At 42.7% G+C, this 16,828-nt stretch overlaps 1 protein-coding gene across 23 annotated transcripts in view; it reads right to left on the bottom strand.

Moving 5' to 3' along the window:
- ARVCF (ARVCF delta catenin family member) overlaps window positions 1-16,828 on the bottom strand; it is a 279,202-nt gene that overhangs the window by 13,456 nt on the left and 248,918 nt on the right. For all 23 annotated transcript variants that reach the window (XM_030500611.1, XM_032920202.1, XM_030500609.1 and 20 more), the window contains 5 exons: window positions 5,138-5,265; window positions 4,062-4,212; window positions 2,533-2,725; window positions 1,175-1,286; window positions 520-610 (listed from right to left, as the gene is read on the bottom strand). In XM_030500611.1, coding sequence (XP_030356471.1) covers window positions 520-610; window positions 1,175-1,286; window positions 2,533-2,725; window positions 4,062-4,212; window positions 5,138-5,265 — 675 coding nt within the window. The remainder of the gene's footprint in view (window positions 1-519; window positions 611-1,174; window positions 1,287-2,532; window positions 2,726-4,061; window positions 4,213-5,137; window positions 5,266-16,828) is intronic.

Here is a 16,828-nt window from a genome sequence, read left to right as displayed (position 1 = left end):
TGGAGCTACACCAGTGTTGGTATGGCTCTGCCAGGCCTCATGAAAAAGCACAGACAGGTTTAGCTGGAGTTTGGATAAACCCATCTCCAATGAAAAAACCTGCCCAGGAGAGGAAGAAGCACTGCCAAAAGAGACATGTTTGCTTTGAAATGAGAAGACTCCAGTACTGAGCAGGGGTAAGGCCAAGGCCACTGCCTGGCTGAGGTGAGATTTATTAATATATAACATTAGCGAACAAGCCTGTTCTCCCCTTTCAAAGTGCCAACTCATGTCTATCCCAAATTCTCCCAGGAAGATTTAACTGTTTATGTTGCATACAAGTTGAGAAAACAACATCGGTAGCATACGCCTCATAAGGAAAGGAATACTACCCATATCCAGCTGAACAGGACTGCTCGTTTTGGGACAGTGGACACAAATAATGCATTTTTACCCCCTCAGGCCACAACACAGATGTGGCAAATTCAGAAAAGAAGCAAGCAAAGTACAACAGAAAAAGTGATGAAGAGCAGAACCGACCTTGACTTTTATCCACCAGAGGCAAAGTGCTGTCGTCATAGCCAGACCTGCCCGCAGTACCTTTGGACCCCTTTGGAGTTGCAGAAACAGACTAGGAGACAAAAATCACATAAATATGAAATTGCTCAGGGAAACTGAACAAGAAAAAACAAACCAACCAACAGTATGGAGAGAGATTATGGAATGCTGCTGAGCCTCTCTTCTGTTGAGAATATGGCTCTGGAGTATTTTTTATTTTCATATAGATTTGTTGGTGAATTTTTTTCATGTTACCTAAGTGGCACCCTGTTTGCCTGTAAAAGGAGCAAAACCTTTTCACAAGGGAAGATGAGGAGGCTGCATGTCAAGAACATGTGGCTGCCCGAGGCTGCTACATGGAATGTTTCAAATGAAACACCTAAGAAAAGACACACTAATTCTTCCTCCGGTAAAGCATGGGCATTTGGCCCATATGAGGTGACAGACTTCCAAAACCCACAGTTACATTTCACGGTATATGCACGATGCTGTGACTGAACAGAGTACAATACATTGTTCTATCGCCTAGAAGAACAGAACCAAAGCCTACAATCTATCAGACTGTAATATCAGACTAAGTTATGATGTCTTCCACACAGGCATTTCCATAACAAAATCTAAGACTCAGCATCTTTACCTGGAAGTGTGATTTATTCCACCCATCCTTCTGCAGGGCATTTCGTAGCTCTTTATAGCTCCAGATCATCTGAAGAATGTGAGATGCTGCTTTTGTTTCTCTGGAAGACTGGCTGATTTGCAAGATAAAATTAGAGCTTAAGTATCAAGCAACATAAGACTATTCATATGGTGACCTCTTTGCACCAAAACAACATCCAGGAAATACCTAATATTCCATAGAGCTATTCTTTGAATCTATAAGCTATAGGATATATGTGAAATCATTCAATGACTTCTTCATACCTACAGGTATTTGCTGACAAAGAAGAAAAATAAATCCGAAAGCTGTAAATTGTGCAGATTTCTGGGTTTTCACAGGTACTGCTGGGCAAGCACTGAGGCCAGGGTGACCTTCTGTCCTGTAGCTGTCATTAACAAAAACCAGACAGATCCATCCTGCCTGGATTTATTTAGGAAAAGCCCAACCAAACAAAAAACCCCACTTTACTGGGAAACAAAACCAAAAAGTTCCAGGCCACTTCTCAAACCTTCACTCCAACTTACATACATTCCTCAGAATTCATTGAAGGGGCTTCATGGTTTAGATTATCTTACAAAGCAATTTGAGTCAGCAAAAAGTAAGCCATTTTTAAAGAGAAAATTGAATTTGATCCATTCTTTACTAAATCAGTACACAAGCACTCTCAATAAAGTAACACAGGGCTAAATTCCTGGTTGGCTCTCACATTTCATAGCACTGCAACCCAACAAAGTCTTCAGCTACTCTCCTGAAAGTTTGCTGAAAACTGTCTATAAAGTCTAATGTCTGAAAACATCTATAGTGTCTGTTTGAACTATATGGAACAAACTTGTCTCTAAAGCAGTCAGAACAGTTTTCAACAGAACTGCAGAGTGAAAATTTGTCACTTCAGATTACCACCAGCAGCCCTTCAGCCAGAACAACTACTGCACATCAGTAACCATTTTACTTAAAAGAAACAGATTTCATCACTGGCATTCCAGGAATGGAATGCTGCCACAGGAAAAAAGGCCTCCCACACTAAAAATAAAGATCCTGGTTTCACCGCAGAGGATGTCTGCTAAATGCATACATGGTGCTACGATGTATCTGACAAGGACAGAGCACATCTTAACATGACTAAAGTGACTACTCAATTTACTTTTTCTTTTTAATCAAGTAAACCTATTAAAGATGCTGCCTGTTTTTACTGCATATATATATTAACTACTCTGAAATTAAAGCCTTTGAAAGGTTAGGGTGCTTGAATACTTTCACAAAGCAAAAGCTGCTGTTCACAGTGACATTTTCTTGTTTGCTGAGAGCTCTTATGTATTTTGCTTTTAACTGTCACTTACCTTGACTTGCTGATAGCTACCAGCTTCTGAATGCCCTGTGTCTGGATCAGAGACCTTGCATTTTCCGAGCTGTCAGTAATGATTTCATGGATGGTATTCAACACCGCAACCACTGTATCCTCTTCCAGGTTCTTTGCAGATCTCTGCTGCCTGCTGGGCAAATTTCTTACCAGCTCACCCATGGCGTAACTACCTAGATAAGGGGATGAGATACAATTAGTCAGCCCTAATAATCATTTCAGCTTCCCATCCTGAACGATAAAACTCAAGGGTGTCCGATATGTCAAAAAACTTTATAATGCACATGTTTTGAACCTTAAGACTGTAACTCAACAGTGTATTTATCATACATTATTTCAAGGTGATTGAGAGTTGATACCCAAGAAGAAGTCCTTCATCATGAATGCTAAAAGGTATTTGGGGGAAGAAAAAAAGAAAAAGCAATCTTTATTGAGAATATTACAGCCAGCATCTATCATACTTTGCAATGCCTGAGGCAAAAAGCATCCAGTAGCTGCTGCTAAAGCCACATATTCATGCTAATACACGAACATGGCTTATTCAACTTAGCCTTGTAATAGGCCTTCTGGGGCAAGGTGTGCAGCCATGCATTTATTAACCTTCCCCCATATAGGTAGGAGTATTTCCTCTTGGGTGCAGTTAGCCTTCTCAGAGCATAGTACTGGAGAAAAAACAAAGAGTCCAGAATTTATCACTCCCAGGTGTCTGTCTGTACCATTTGCCTAGTTACACCTCTGAACTATTAAAGAAAGGACCTGATGTATTAAGGCGGAATACCACCTTGCTATTTGTCAGTATCAACTTTGATGATGGCTCTAAACATGTGACCAATATTTCCTGGCCTGACAAGGTTGTGGTTTAAACAAATACATCAGTTAAATATAGAGGCATCCAGAGAAAAACAGCTCACACCTAGATCTTTCTAGATTCCTGCTGATGGGCAGGTGAATGCCTATTTACTCCCTTGGATAGGAGCTAGAGAGCACTGCTGAAGAAGTAAGTTGAAGAAGAGCAAGTTGTTTGGTGTCCAGCTTCTACAAGTATCTACCACACAAAAGGATGAGAAGGGAAGGAGGAAGTGAGAATAAAGGGATAACTTTAGAGCCCAGGTTTAGGGGACAAGACTCCCACTCTAACCTAAACAGCAGGCCTAATGTCTCTGTAACTATCATGTGAAACTAGGAGCACATGTGCCATGTCAGCTAGAGCTAAGGAAGAGACAAGATACCTCTAAACCCACCCAGCCCTCTGCACACACTCCCCTCTCCTGCAAAAATCTACATCTGTTTTTATTCCCGAGTTAAGGATTTCTCTCCAACCACACCTTGTTTGAATGGGCTGGAATGATATTCTGAGATGATAGCTCTCCACATGGTGGCTACAGAGTAACCTTAGATAGTGTGGATGGAAACTCTATACAAAAACAACCCCAGCACAAGTGACAGAAAATGTGAGGTATTTCAAGGGTATCCAAGATCCCAGCCTGGTTAGAAAAGGTCAGAAGATACCTATAAGATCTTTATTGCGACGATCCATGGAAAGGTTTCTCAGGGCAATGGACACAGCCCTCACAACCTTGTCAGAGTCGGACTGGAGCAGCTCCACAAGCACTGGTAAGCCTCTCTCCTTCCGCACTGTTGCACGGATGTACGTGGACCACTGATTAGAACACAGAAGGGAAAAGAAACAACACAAAGTACTGTGAGTTCATACACATATACCTGCACTTTCCTTACCCCAGGCATTTCTTTCATTGCTGTAAGTTGTTTTTTCCCCCTGCAAAGACTAGTTAGGTTGTGTGATGCATCCCTTAACCTATCACTCAAGTTCATCAAGCACCAAGGAAGAAAGGATGTAGAAGTTCATCCTACAGCTTAGCAAGCTGCTAGGGAAAGAGGACAGAAATAGAAGGGAGCATTATCTGCCAGCATCTGTTCTGTACACACCTCACTGTGAGAACACATCCCTCTGGACTATGAAAAAAGAGGTCATTTGGAGGGAACAGTAAAGTATCTAAAGCATCTGTTATCTTACAGCACCTCCCATTTCATGCTTTTATTCTGTTTCCTGATTGATTTTAAAATAAACTGTATTCAACACAGCTGTAAAACCACCCTGCTGATCCTCAGGCTGCCGTGTGGTTCTCAAAGTGATCAGACATACCTATGAGAACTGCCTCATTAGTACTGGGGATGCTTCAGACAGGATCTTAGAGGACACTTTGGAGTGCAGTTTCCTGAGCAATCTGATAATCCAATGAATTAAGTATTCAGAACACTTAATCATCTAACAACACACTTTTCTGAATGGATGAAGCAATGGTTAAGTGGTTTAAGTAGTGAAACCTGTCCATGGTTAAATCATCATGAGCTCAGTGACACTTCCACTATGTAAACACCATCTGTCCAGATGATGAAAAATATCTTAAGTGAGCAAATAAGATGGAAATAACTTCTGTGAAGTGCCTACCTCCTTCCTTTTAAAGATGTAAACGCACAAAGTAACAGCACGCTTATAATGGGACATAGCTTTGTTCTTTACTTACACAAGGAAAACAAGAGACTAAAGAGAAAACTGCACTCACCGTCCAGTTGCCAGCACTGAGATTCTGCAAAGCCCCTGCTGCAGCTTCCAGAGTGTTGAAGTTCTGACTTTCAGTGAGGATGGAGAGGTACAGCCGGACCACATCTGGCTGGTACAGCAATTCAAAGCCTGCACGTGAGGGAAGAGAACAGAAGCAAGGGAAGCAGAGAAGGCAATGTATGAATACTTGTGTAACACACCTTTATATAATCATGTAAAAGAACAGGTAAAAGCCACACTACAGAAGGAAGGGCTTTTGCCATGTTCAGTGCTGAAAAAGTTGCTGGACAGTTGTTGAAAAAGGTGCACACAGGAACTCATGCCCAGAATATTCACCTGGGCTGAAGGTCCCTTTGGTTGTCTTCAGCTTCGTAATTTTTTTTCCAAAATCAGTGCTATTTTCCAAAATCTGCGCTACATAATGCCCTGCAGGCTGAGCCTATGCATGTAATAACAAGATGACAAGAGACAACTTTTGTCTGCCACAATTCTTTCTTTGCATTTCTAGATTGGGTTCCAAGTTCACCTTGCACTCCTGTTGTCATTCAAACCTATTTCATCACCTTTACAGATACAGACAACAGGCCCAAAGCAAGCAAGCTACACAGTCGTATCAGCCACCCCCTTTGCACACTGAGGTGAGAAAAGAAAGATGCAAGATGTCAAAGTGACTAGAATCCCCAGTTGGTAGGGACAGGGAGAACTGCTGACTCCAGTCCAAATATCAGGTAAAAAAACACACCAGCATTGCACCACACTGGGAGACTGCAACAGACACGTTATCTAAATATCCCCAGAATCACTCTATCAACTTTGCAGTTTAAGCACAACAGGAATGAGAACTATTCCCAGCTCTGCCAGGAATTTCCTTTTGTGGTGCTGAGTAATTGACAGTACCATCCATGTCTTGACTTCCTCATCCATAGGATTAGGACTTATCCATCTACCCACATTAAAAAGGGGGCCTTAGGCAACAACTCCCTCATTCCAAGTCGTTGCATGTTTTGAAGCGTTTTTTGGAAGACTATCTTTCTTCTCTATGTGAAAGACAGGGAACCTACAAACACAAATCACTTCCTCTCTTCAGGAGTTTCTCTTCGAAATCACCCATCTCTCACATACATACTTTCCAGCACATATCACAGATTACGGTATTTCAGACATCTCAGATCACACCTAGAAGCAAGAAGACAGGACGATGTTATCCTGTGGATGGATACCCCATCAATTATTTTTAGTTTGTTACTAAAGGCTTTCTGAAATTAAAGCCTTATATTTCAAATCTACTACTTATTGCTGTGGGGCCATGCGAGTCAAGATCTCAGAACTCAAAACCCTACCCACAAACACAGGCCATGTTAAGCCCCTGGATATACAGGGCTTTTTATCCCATTGAAAGCAAGAAAACACACTTAATTAGACAAGGGTTTCTGACCTCCATACCAGAAAACTGATCTATGCATGAGGATCCATGAGCTCCCATGTGCTGGCTCCTTTCCTGCTCAGCTTCCCACATGCCTCCCAACACGCTTGCATTTTTCTCCAAGGACTGGATAGTTAACCTGCTCCGTGTCTGTGACTGGTTTTGATGCCACCACTTGCTTGCTACATGACACCCTACAGATATGCACAAGCCACAACAGATGGCAATCCCCAAAGGCATCCTGCCAATCCATACCACTTACTTTCCTCTTCTCCAATGTCCTCTCCTTGCATTGGGATCATTGCCCTTTATATTGAATGCTGAGAAAAACTGTAGTTACTTAATACATGAAGCATGAACAGTTGTATAGCTTTTCGCCATTCCTCAAATAAGTCTGTGATTATCTGACTCCAGTATGACCTTCATATCACCATTTCCTCTGCCACTTCACAAGGTGAATTGGCAATCTAAGAATCCTCAAGAAAAAACACTGATAAACGTGCAGTATTCCTTTCCTGAACACTAGTACTTAAAAAAAATCTCTTAGGATAGCTAACTGGAATTCTGGCACTGTGTTATCTTTTAAGAAAGCTTTGCTGAAATGTAAATCAGATCAGCAAAAGAGTTAAGGCATATTCATTAACAGATAATATTCATACAGAACATTTACCACTGCTGTACTGGAGCTCAGACTTGCCTGTGGTTGAACAGTATGTAACTGCTCAGTCAGTCTTCTCCGATGGCTTTGTTTTAAAGTGCCTAGTTATAATTTTGGCGCATTTGGGAACAGCCCCATATGTTCACCCTCTCCTGTTATTTAAGTGCAGTCTACAATGTACTCTTTCTGTCAGATATATTACTTTTTGACTGGACACTATTCCTTCTTTGCACCACCTCACTGTGTATGAATACTGAGAAGCAGCAACCCTCTCACCTCTGCTTACCTCCTGTGGACAAAGCTGCATTCCAGTCACGCACCTCCCACCCGCTTTTTGTCATTATTTCTCTTCATGCATGAAAGCCTCTTCTATTCCTACTAACTAATGTAAGAGCATCTCAAAAATGTCTTCACCTTCTCTCTTCAGTAACGCACAGCATTTCCTCTACCAATTACCAGTACATTCCTGCTTTGGAGCATAACCCCTTAGCCAGTTAGGTGGATGATTCCTACTGCATTCCGCACATCCTCACTTCCCAACTATATTTATGCCCCTGCCCTACCAGCAACTGCTTTAAGCGGAGTTAGCAAGTGCTAACATGAAACTCCTTCCTCCCTTGGGTCTCCCCTGCTCCCCTCAACTGCTGCAGGCTTCCAGCACTGCAGCACTTCTGTGTCAGCCTGGTTATGCCAGAGAAAGACATGCAGGAGTTGCTAAAACAAAGTATTATGAATGCCCCGCATGGATGGCTGCTCATTAGCAGAGATGAGAACCTAATAGTGAGAAAGTTACTGCTGCACCGGAGGGTTTTTCCCTTATTGACAGCAAGTTGACACTCTTCATAAGCATTATAGTCCCTTAAAAAGAAACAAACAAGTTTCATATTTTCTCCATCTGCCTCCTGTCCTAATGAATCCAGCTCTGCTATTTATAGCATGCAATTTGTCTGAATTATTATAAATTTCCTTCCAGTGCTGCGTGGAGGCCTCGCACATTTTTCCATGCTGCACTTGAAGCAGGTCCCTGGGAGGCACAGCTGGTCTCACCTCCATTAAGCACCTGCTTCTCTTCAAAACTGATTTCCTTAATTTCAAGATCATCTTAATTATTTTTTCAGGTAATGCTACTTTTGTGCAATATACGGGTAACTGCTTATATCCAGTTTTTTAAATGGAAATGAGAGAAGAGGGTCATTAGTGATGGGTACATCAAACAAGAAAAACTTCCACTGTTTTTCTTTAAAAAGCTATTTTAATTATAGCTTAGATTCAGCACTGCCCTTAAAAAGATAATTTCTCCTGGAATAAATGAGACTTTTCCATCAGTTATGGATTTGTGCTGAGTTGCAATCGGCACTGTTTCCTCCTGGAAAAGCATGGGGATAAGTCATTTATTGCAAAAAGCAAAGTAAATGAGTTCACCATATTAGCTTTTGCCTTTTAGAGAAACAGAAAACCCCTCAGACACTGATGTCATTGTAAGCATCAGACATTTTACTGCATCTACACATTCTCCCAACTAATAGCATGAATGTGTGTAACAAAGGAAGAGCTTCCACATTAGACTCATCTTCACTAAAGCGCTGTAGTCTCATCTTCCTGAAAAAAGGAAGATGTGCTTTTTTGCAGCAGAGTTGCTCAAACTTGGCAAATGGATCAGTTCTGTGTGAAGTTCATGCTACCAGGAGATGCCAAGTGGATTATCCTTTATTTGCTCAAAGAACAGTGACAGCACAGACAGCAATTTCAATCCTGAACAGAAAACACCTGAGGAATTAACTGGGACTGATTAGCCACCTCAATCCATTCAACCCTCAGTCCCTGTGCTAAGAATGACGCAGCAGTTCCTGGATTATCTCCTCCACAAACCTATTTGCTTTCAACTTGGCAATGCCAATTCTGTGCCTATACTTAGCTGCACTCTGTCAGTAACATAAAATAGTGCACCAGGTGCCTATCTCTGATACACCAGCTTAATCCCAAATTCAGACAACTCTTTGGAGCAGGGTTGCCAAATCTATTCCCCTTCACCACCCAACCCATTTATGATTTATTCTCCCCCTACAGGCATGGGAAATTATACACATGTGGATGCTGGTCAGATGAGAGTTCTACTGCTGTAGCAGAAATGTGCTGCTTCATTTTCTATCCATACAAAAACTCTGGGTTGCTGTTTAAAAAGAGGCAAATTTCATATGAAGCTGGAAAGACACCGGCAACACTGCAGGAAAAATTATAAAAACCCCTAACCCTAGTTAAAAAAAAAAGATCATTAACATGAACTCTGAGAGCTACTCATCCATGCAGCGTCCACAGGCATGTTTACATCAGTGCTTTGATTCGGACCACTTTTGAAGCAAATCTCCCACTTTACGTGCTTTGGTTCCCAACATAGAGAAGTTGTGGCACCACCTGGACTCCCTCCGGGGTGACACTAAACCAAGAGATGCAGTCCAGGACCGCACCGAGGGTGTGCTGATCAGGAATGGAAGCTGAAAGGCTGATCTGCTCGTCCTGAGCCGCATCTTCTGTGCTGGCCAATTCCGAGCGCAGGATGCGACAGCCGCCGGCAGATGGAGCGAGAGGAGCCCAAACTGCAACTTCTCCGCAAGGTCATCTACTAACAGACTCTAGAATAAGCAAGCAGCTCCCTGAGCAACTAGAGCTAGGAGCCAAAAGAAAAAGAAAGGTAAAAAAGAAGAAAACCAAAAAGTAAAGACTCCTGTCAGTAAAAGAAATGAACAATTTGATTCTGCAAGAAAGAAAAGCTCCACAGATCTTGGCCTCCTGCCCTCTGCCAGCAGCAGGCTGGTAACTTCATTGCAGCCTGTGTAGTTCATTGTTTGCAAGTTAGCAGTTGTAAACTAGAGTTTACAATTATTTGCTACAGAAATGTTTTCAAAACATGTAAGCAAGAAATCAGTGCTGCAGATCAACCCTCCCCTTCCAGGAACTCCTCTCTCTGCAGTATGGATTTACAGAAGACTCCATGAAAAAAACCCATAGAAGGCTGGGGGAAGGCAACTTGTTACTTTTATAAAAACAGTAATCAGATCCTTAAAAAACCCGACCCATCAGCTCCATTCCATCTGTATGCTGTGCTGCAGCACCTGTGCACACAGCAGCTTGAATGCCAACATAAACTTGCAAGATTCTTCTAATTGAAAGGCTTAACAGTAGCGAAAACGCGGCCAGCTCCAAGAGACCCAAATGCTTGGAATAACTGATGGAGAATGCAGCTCAATGCAGATACATGTAGAATACTGAATGTCATACCACAGAGGCATAGCAAACTTCTGCAAAAAATGAAGAAGAAATAAGAGGTGGAAAGTTCTGAGTAGTCCCTATAGCTTTCACTTCAAGGTACAGCACAAGTCAGGACAGGTATTACACTCACTGCAGAGATTCAATCACGAATGCAGCATCCACCACTGCGCAGGAGCTCTGAAGACAGACAGAACAGCCTTTGAATAGTATTGAAAAGAACAACCAGAATAATACGGAACACATGAGACTCAAATCAGGCTTGAGGGAATGTTTAAGAGGAGTTTTTCTATTTAGAAAATGAACACCACAATGTGTGACCTTTCCAACTAATCTACTAAGTCACACACAAGTTCTAAAATTACATAAACTCTTCCCAGCTTACCATGTACTCCCACAATGAAAGCAGCAATGGCACGCTAGTTAAAAAGGGGAGCAAGCAACCCCCCACCCCAAAGGATGTAACAGGAATGTTAGCAGCACTACCAAGTGTGGAGGTATGCAAAAAACCAACACAAGGAGCTGAGCTGACTTCAGGGAAGACAGAAAGGCAGCAAGGAAAAGAAACGGGAGGGCAAGGCAGTGCAGGAGAAATAAGGATGCCCGGGAAAGCAAACTCTCTTTTGCTATTTCTATTATTCTTTACATTTCCCAAGTTCCACAAGTTGTCAAAGTAACTTCTCTAACAGCGAGTGCTTTGTAAGAGGTTGGTTATATTCCACTTCATATTCAAAGAATATGCAATTTAACAAAGAGATGGTTCAATTATATAAAACCCATTCTGACCTTGTCTGAGTTCCAGCACTTCTGTTTTCTGTGAGCAGACATTTTAAAGCTAATACAGCTTTCCCTTTCCAAAGGACGTGCAAGCAGCATTTCTCCCAACAGCATTTGACACCCTGCCCAATTACAAAGCCTTTTTTCAAGCATATGTAGGTAAGTCTCTTGGCAACTGCAGATGTTCCATTAACAACCTTCTCTCCTCTGTTCACTACTCAGCAGTGAAGGCTCTGGAGGACCAATACTTAATAAGGATCTGAAAGCTGCTGCTGCTAACTAGAGCACCACCCAAGCTACTAGTTCAAGAGGGGAATGTGCTGTCCCCCACAGGCCTGTTACTGAACGGCAGGGCATACCTGGCAGTCAGGCTGATGCAGCAGAAGGGAGAATTGCTAAAGGTCTCCATCAAAAGGGAGAGGAGGCACCTGGATGAATTGCAGCACATTTAAGCATTTGTAGGTCACCTCTGGCAGTGGTTTTTGCCTGGTTTCGAGAAACACCATTGTTACAAGCAACAATGCCTTGGACCCAAAGTTAACATTAAGCCCTTTGGCTGAATAATTAAAATGGATGGCTCATGTAAATAGCTTTCCTTACCCCAGTCCCAGAAGACTTGCATCTGACCTTAAAGACACTAAGTACAGTACACGAAATGTTAACACTTGCTCTCTCACCAGTTTCTCTGATCCAAAGTTATTTTTATTTACTTCACAGTGATAATTGAATGCATTTTCTTTTAAAGGAACAGGACAATCATGTTACTCCAAAAGCAAATCTGTTTTGAAATGCAATTTGTATCTAAGAATCAAATATTAAATAACATTATCCCCGTCTCTCACACACACAGAACACATGCTGGACTCTCTGTTTTGTGACCTACATATAAAGCATGATCTGTTTGGAAGTACAGGTTCCCCTTGTCCCATAACCAGATCACCACAGTGTTTGCAAGCTCCCAGAATGCTGCCCAGGCGCTGCATCCCCACTGCAAAATCTCAGGATGGGATTTGGTTCCAAGTCCTGGCTGACATACACAAAGGAATAGCAAACTAATTGGCACCAAAGTTCTGCCAGCTCTGCAGGGTTTCACAGTGTGACACTGCTGACACTGATGCGGTACAAGGGTCCTGTACTGCTTGCAGCACATGCACACCTGAGACTAAGCTAAGGGGTGAACACTCTTTTGCCTGGGGAAATCCTGTCTTTGGTAGCCTCAGGGGTTGTTCCTTACCCTTGTCTCTATTTTAAGACAAAAGACAGATGAGGCTTAGCAGCCTGGTGATCTTGCTGATGGTGGATCAATATACCAGGAGAGCAGCAATGCAAATGCTCCTAGATACGGACAATCTTGCCTGCTGCCTCCAGGGAAGCATCTTCCTGAAGCTTTCAGGTTGGACTCATGCGTCTAACAGCCAAAAGGACACCGGGCACAGCGATGATGTGCATTGCACTGGGGACTTCTTAAACAGACAGCATTTGGCCCTTGCACACAAGATCAATACTAAGCATGTCACTGATCATGTTGTTTCCCTGATGTCTGCTATGTAACAGAAATACTAGAACAACAGCGGATAAGGCCAAATGTCCATGCTTATTCTTTTAGATCTCAGTGCTGCTGCTACTACTGACCACGAGTGCTTCTGACATGCCTGTTTCTGTCTCTGCAAGGACCCAGAATTACACACAACTGACTTGTTTTCCTTCTCTTCCCTGAAAGGACCCAGATGGTAGTGCTTGGTGACCACTCACATGCCCTGAGGGGTGTCTCCTTGTTCGTGGCACCAGTCAGCTCTATTTTGTCACCCATCCTTTTCAGCCATAGATAGCAATTGCAAGGACTGCACAATCCACGCTAGAAATGAGAACATTGTGCCCCTCTGGCTTGTTTGGCTTCTGGCATTTGGGCCAGTTACACCAGTAGATGTGGAAGCTCAGGGAAGTGTCAACCAACTGTCCTCAGAGCTGCAAGCACAAGCCAAGAACATATACGGACACCACAGTAATTCAAACACATAGCAGAGCCAAAGACCATTCCCTATTTGCAACTCTGAAAAGATGCAGTAACAATGTGATACTACAGAAAGCCTCACTTGATACAGAAGGCATGAAAATGGTACCTCTCTTCTTAATGGGGAAAGCTTTTAAATGAAGGAGTCTCTAGGCTGGAACTTGCTTACTCTCTGCCTTGGCAGGGCTTGAATTCACTGCTTTTGGGGCATATTGCAACCCTTTTCCATTTAGCTAAGCTTTCCCAAAGGAACAAAAGAAACAGAGAAACAGCTGGCAAAGCTAATGAGGATTGGGAACTTGAAGAAAATTAATACTTTTCACATTATATAAACAAATGTGTTTTTACAACTGTACATTCATGTATACATGCCAGAACACGTGTGTTTTCATGGACTTTTCCTTAAACCAAAAAAAAAAAAAAAAATCAGGTAAAAAAAACCCATATCCAGCTCAGTAAAACATGCTACTGCTTTTCTGATCATAGCTGCCATGTGATGCAGCTGAACAGGGCTGAGATCTGAGACAGAATCTTTGCAATGCCATTACTTGTGCAGAGGCTTCATTGTCCAGCCCAACCATCAGAAGGCTTACTGTATCAAATGTGTTTATTAAAAAGGGACACACTGAGTGATTCCCTGAAGGAAAGTGCATTAAAAAACAATAAAAAAATCACACCACAGCTATGTCCAGTCATAAAATACAATGTGTTGCTGTTAGTATCTTATCAACAAGTACAAGAGCCTCATAACACAAAAATGCCTCAGAACTAGAGTCATCACTGAAAATCAACAGCACTATCAAGGGACTCCTTCCTTTGACTTGTGGCTGCCTGGACCTACCATTTTCTTTCCTCTGGTCTTCGGTGTGTGTTTAACTAAGGATCATGTGTTCCAAATTGCCCTTTTTTGGCCTCAAGCCCCTGTAAAACTCAGCTTTGCAGTTCCAGATGCCAATCAGCTGCTCTGACTCCAGGAAGCTAACGAGCTTTTAGCTTCCTCCCAGCTCAGTCGTAGAAACCTGTCTGCAGAGAAAAGCTTACTGCAAAAGGAGCTATGGCTCCACATGCCACTTAAGTAAATTTACTTTATTAAAGATTCTGACATGATTCAGAACTGTTTAGATGTTGAACAGCTTTATAAAACTTACTGCCAGAAAGCTCCAGCAAGTAGGGAAGCACAGAAAAGGGGGAAAAAACCCACTGTGGAAGGCAGCTGCATGGCAATATGAAAAACCCTGCATGGTAGTACTTATTTACTCGAAATATCCACACATCCTCATACACTAAGTACCAAGTTATGCCAGAAAGGTGGAAAAAGCACAGAAAACTCTTTCTTGTATCTTCTTTCCTGTCTCCAACAGAGGCTCTGTGAAATTCACTGGACCATGAGGCTGGGTATGGTCCCACTAAATGCCCTCCCCTGCTACATGACTTACATTAAACATAGTAGGCCAGTAAATCAAAGCTCATGAGGGGCTGTGGAGTGAAACAGAGGCCATAGTGCTATATACAGCAAAGCCGTAAGTTCCAGCATCAGGTGGGACCCAGCTGTCTGATGGGGAGTGCTGTACTTGCCCACCCATGCAGTGGTACTGCAGAGCTGGCAGCCGGGAGAAGGCAGCAGCCAGTGGTCCTGGCAGCCTGGCTGGTGCTGGGGGGTGACTGCAGCAAGTGGCCACTGTTTTGCCTGGAAGCAGCAGCCACACTCCTCCAGACCGCCGCAGATGCGATTTCTCTCCCCCAGGCCTGTGGTGAGTCAGGGCATGCAGGGACTTACACCCTTTGTGTGATCAGCCCTTCTCTGCCTTTACATGCTGGGATCCTGGCACTGAATCTTAACCAGCAAGGCAAACTCAAATCCTCCATCACTCGGGAATTTACAGAAACAGGACTGCTGTGTCAGGTATGGCACTATGGTGGTTTCCACTGACTGAGCTTCAAAACACTGCCCTGCTGCTGAGGGACTTTCTGCTCTGGTTTGAAAGCTCACACGCTCCTGAAAAGCATTTGGATGTATCAGCTATGGGCACTGCTGAGAGCTGCAACAGACAAGGATCGACAGACAGTATTTCCACTTGGGCTGGCACCTGTCAGGTTCTCCCCTTCGCAGCCTGTCTGAGTTTTATCTTCGGTGCCAAGGGAAAAACAACTTCAAGAGAAAAACCAAATCTTTCAGAGCTCCTGCATGCTGAACTACACTTGGAAGCCAATTTGAAGGCTTCTTTCTGGGTTACTCAAGCTTCACCAAGTCTACTTATACTTCCACTTCTCGTCATGATTTTTACATAAAGTCTCATAAATGATCATAAGCCATTACACAGGTATTTGGTTATACATATCAATGCAGTCGCTTGTTAGAGGCCTGTCTGCTTAAGGCAGTGAAGGCAGAACTCCACAGCTTGAATTCCTCAAATAAGAAGGAAGAATAAATCTGTCTATTCTCCAGTGGATATACTCTCCCAGAAACATCAAACACTTCCCACTAGGAAGAAAACATTTGGATATAAATGACTAACCTTTTTTGGGGAAAGGTTATCAGAACCCAAGCTGAGAAGAAGCTAGCAGGTCCATTCTCAGCCTAGAGAAATGAAAGGTCAGTGATTCCCAATCACCAGGACTGATAATGGAAGCCTGTTTCGTTCATTACAAGAACAGTTCTGCAATCTTGCCTTTATAAGCATTTTATAAGCAAGTGCCATATGGAAAGACTCCCTCATGTTATTAAATAATTTATTATACGCCAACCCAAACACTTCCTCCAATCCTGTTTGTGTCCTGAAATTGCTAATTAGTTCCTGCTACAGCTTCCAAAGTCAAAAGTGTGTTTCAATTCCTCTCTCCATTTCATGAAAGCTGCCACACGCACCCAAAGGCAGCCCAGTGCCTCTAATCTGTCTCAATTACAGTCACGATGCTGCTGTCAGGCAATTTAAGTATCTCCCAAGCACTCAAGAAAAAGAATATGATGTATTCAATGTCAAATAAATGTCAGGCCAGAGCAGAAGCAGCATGAACAGAAGGTTTTCTTCAACTTCTCTAACAAAAAATAGACCTGGCAGCCCAGGTTTTCAAGGTACAGTATTCGGGCACTTTATTTCCATGGATTTCAGCACAAGACAGAAACCTTAATGCCCCTTCAAGAACAAAGATTTTCTGCCCATTCTCAAAGCGCTGTATCCAGACAGGGACTACAGATGGTGAGAGGCAAGAGAAGATGCTGCTGCTCCTCCCTCATGTGAATTGGAATGCACTGGGATGTATCACCTCAAAGGTGTGAAGGGATACTCTCCTTTCTGCTTATTAGAAAACAAAGGAAGTTTCTACTAGATGTAAACATATCTCCTGTTTGATGCACTGACTGAATATCTAATAATCACAGGCAGAACTGACACAGAACTAGCTATGGCCTGTAGAATTATAGGTTTCCTGACAACATAGATCTTGCTATAAAACTTAAATTTGGACCAGAATGTGAGATAAGACAACATGATCTGGAGAGAAACAGCTCTCTGAGGCCTTAGGTATTTTATAACCACAAATAAATCTATTTGCAAGTCAA

Source organism: Strigops habroptila, chromosome 11 (assembly GCF_004027225.2).
Source record: "Strigops habroptila isolate Jane chromosome 11, bStrHab1.2.pri, whole genome shotgun sequence".
Classification (NCBI taxonomy): Eukaryota; Metazoa; Chordata; class Aves; order Psittaciformes; family Psittacidae; genus Strigops; species Strigops habroptila.
The sequence above is the reverse complement of the archived record's forward strand: the minus strand, read 5'-3'. Positions and strand labels throughout refer to the sequence as shown.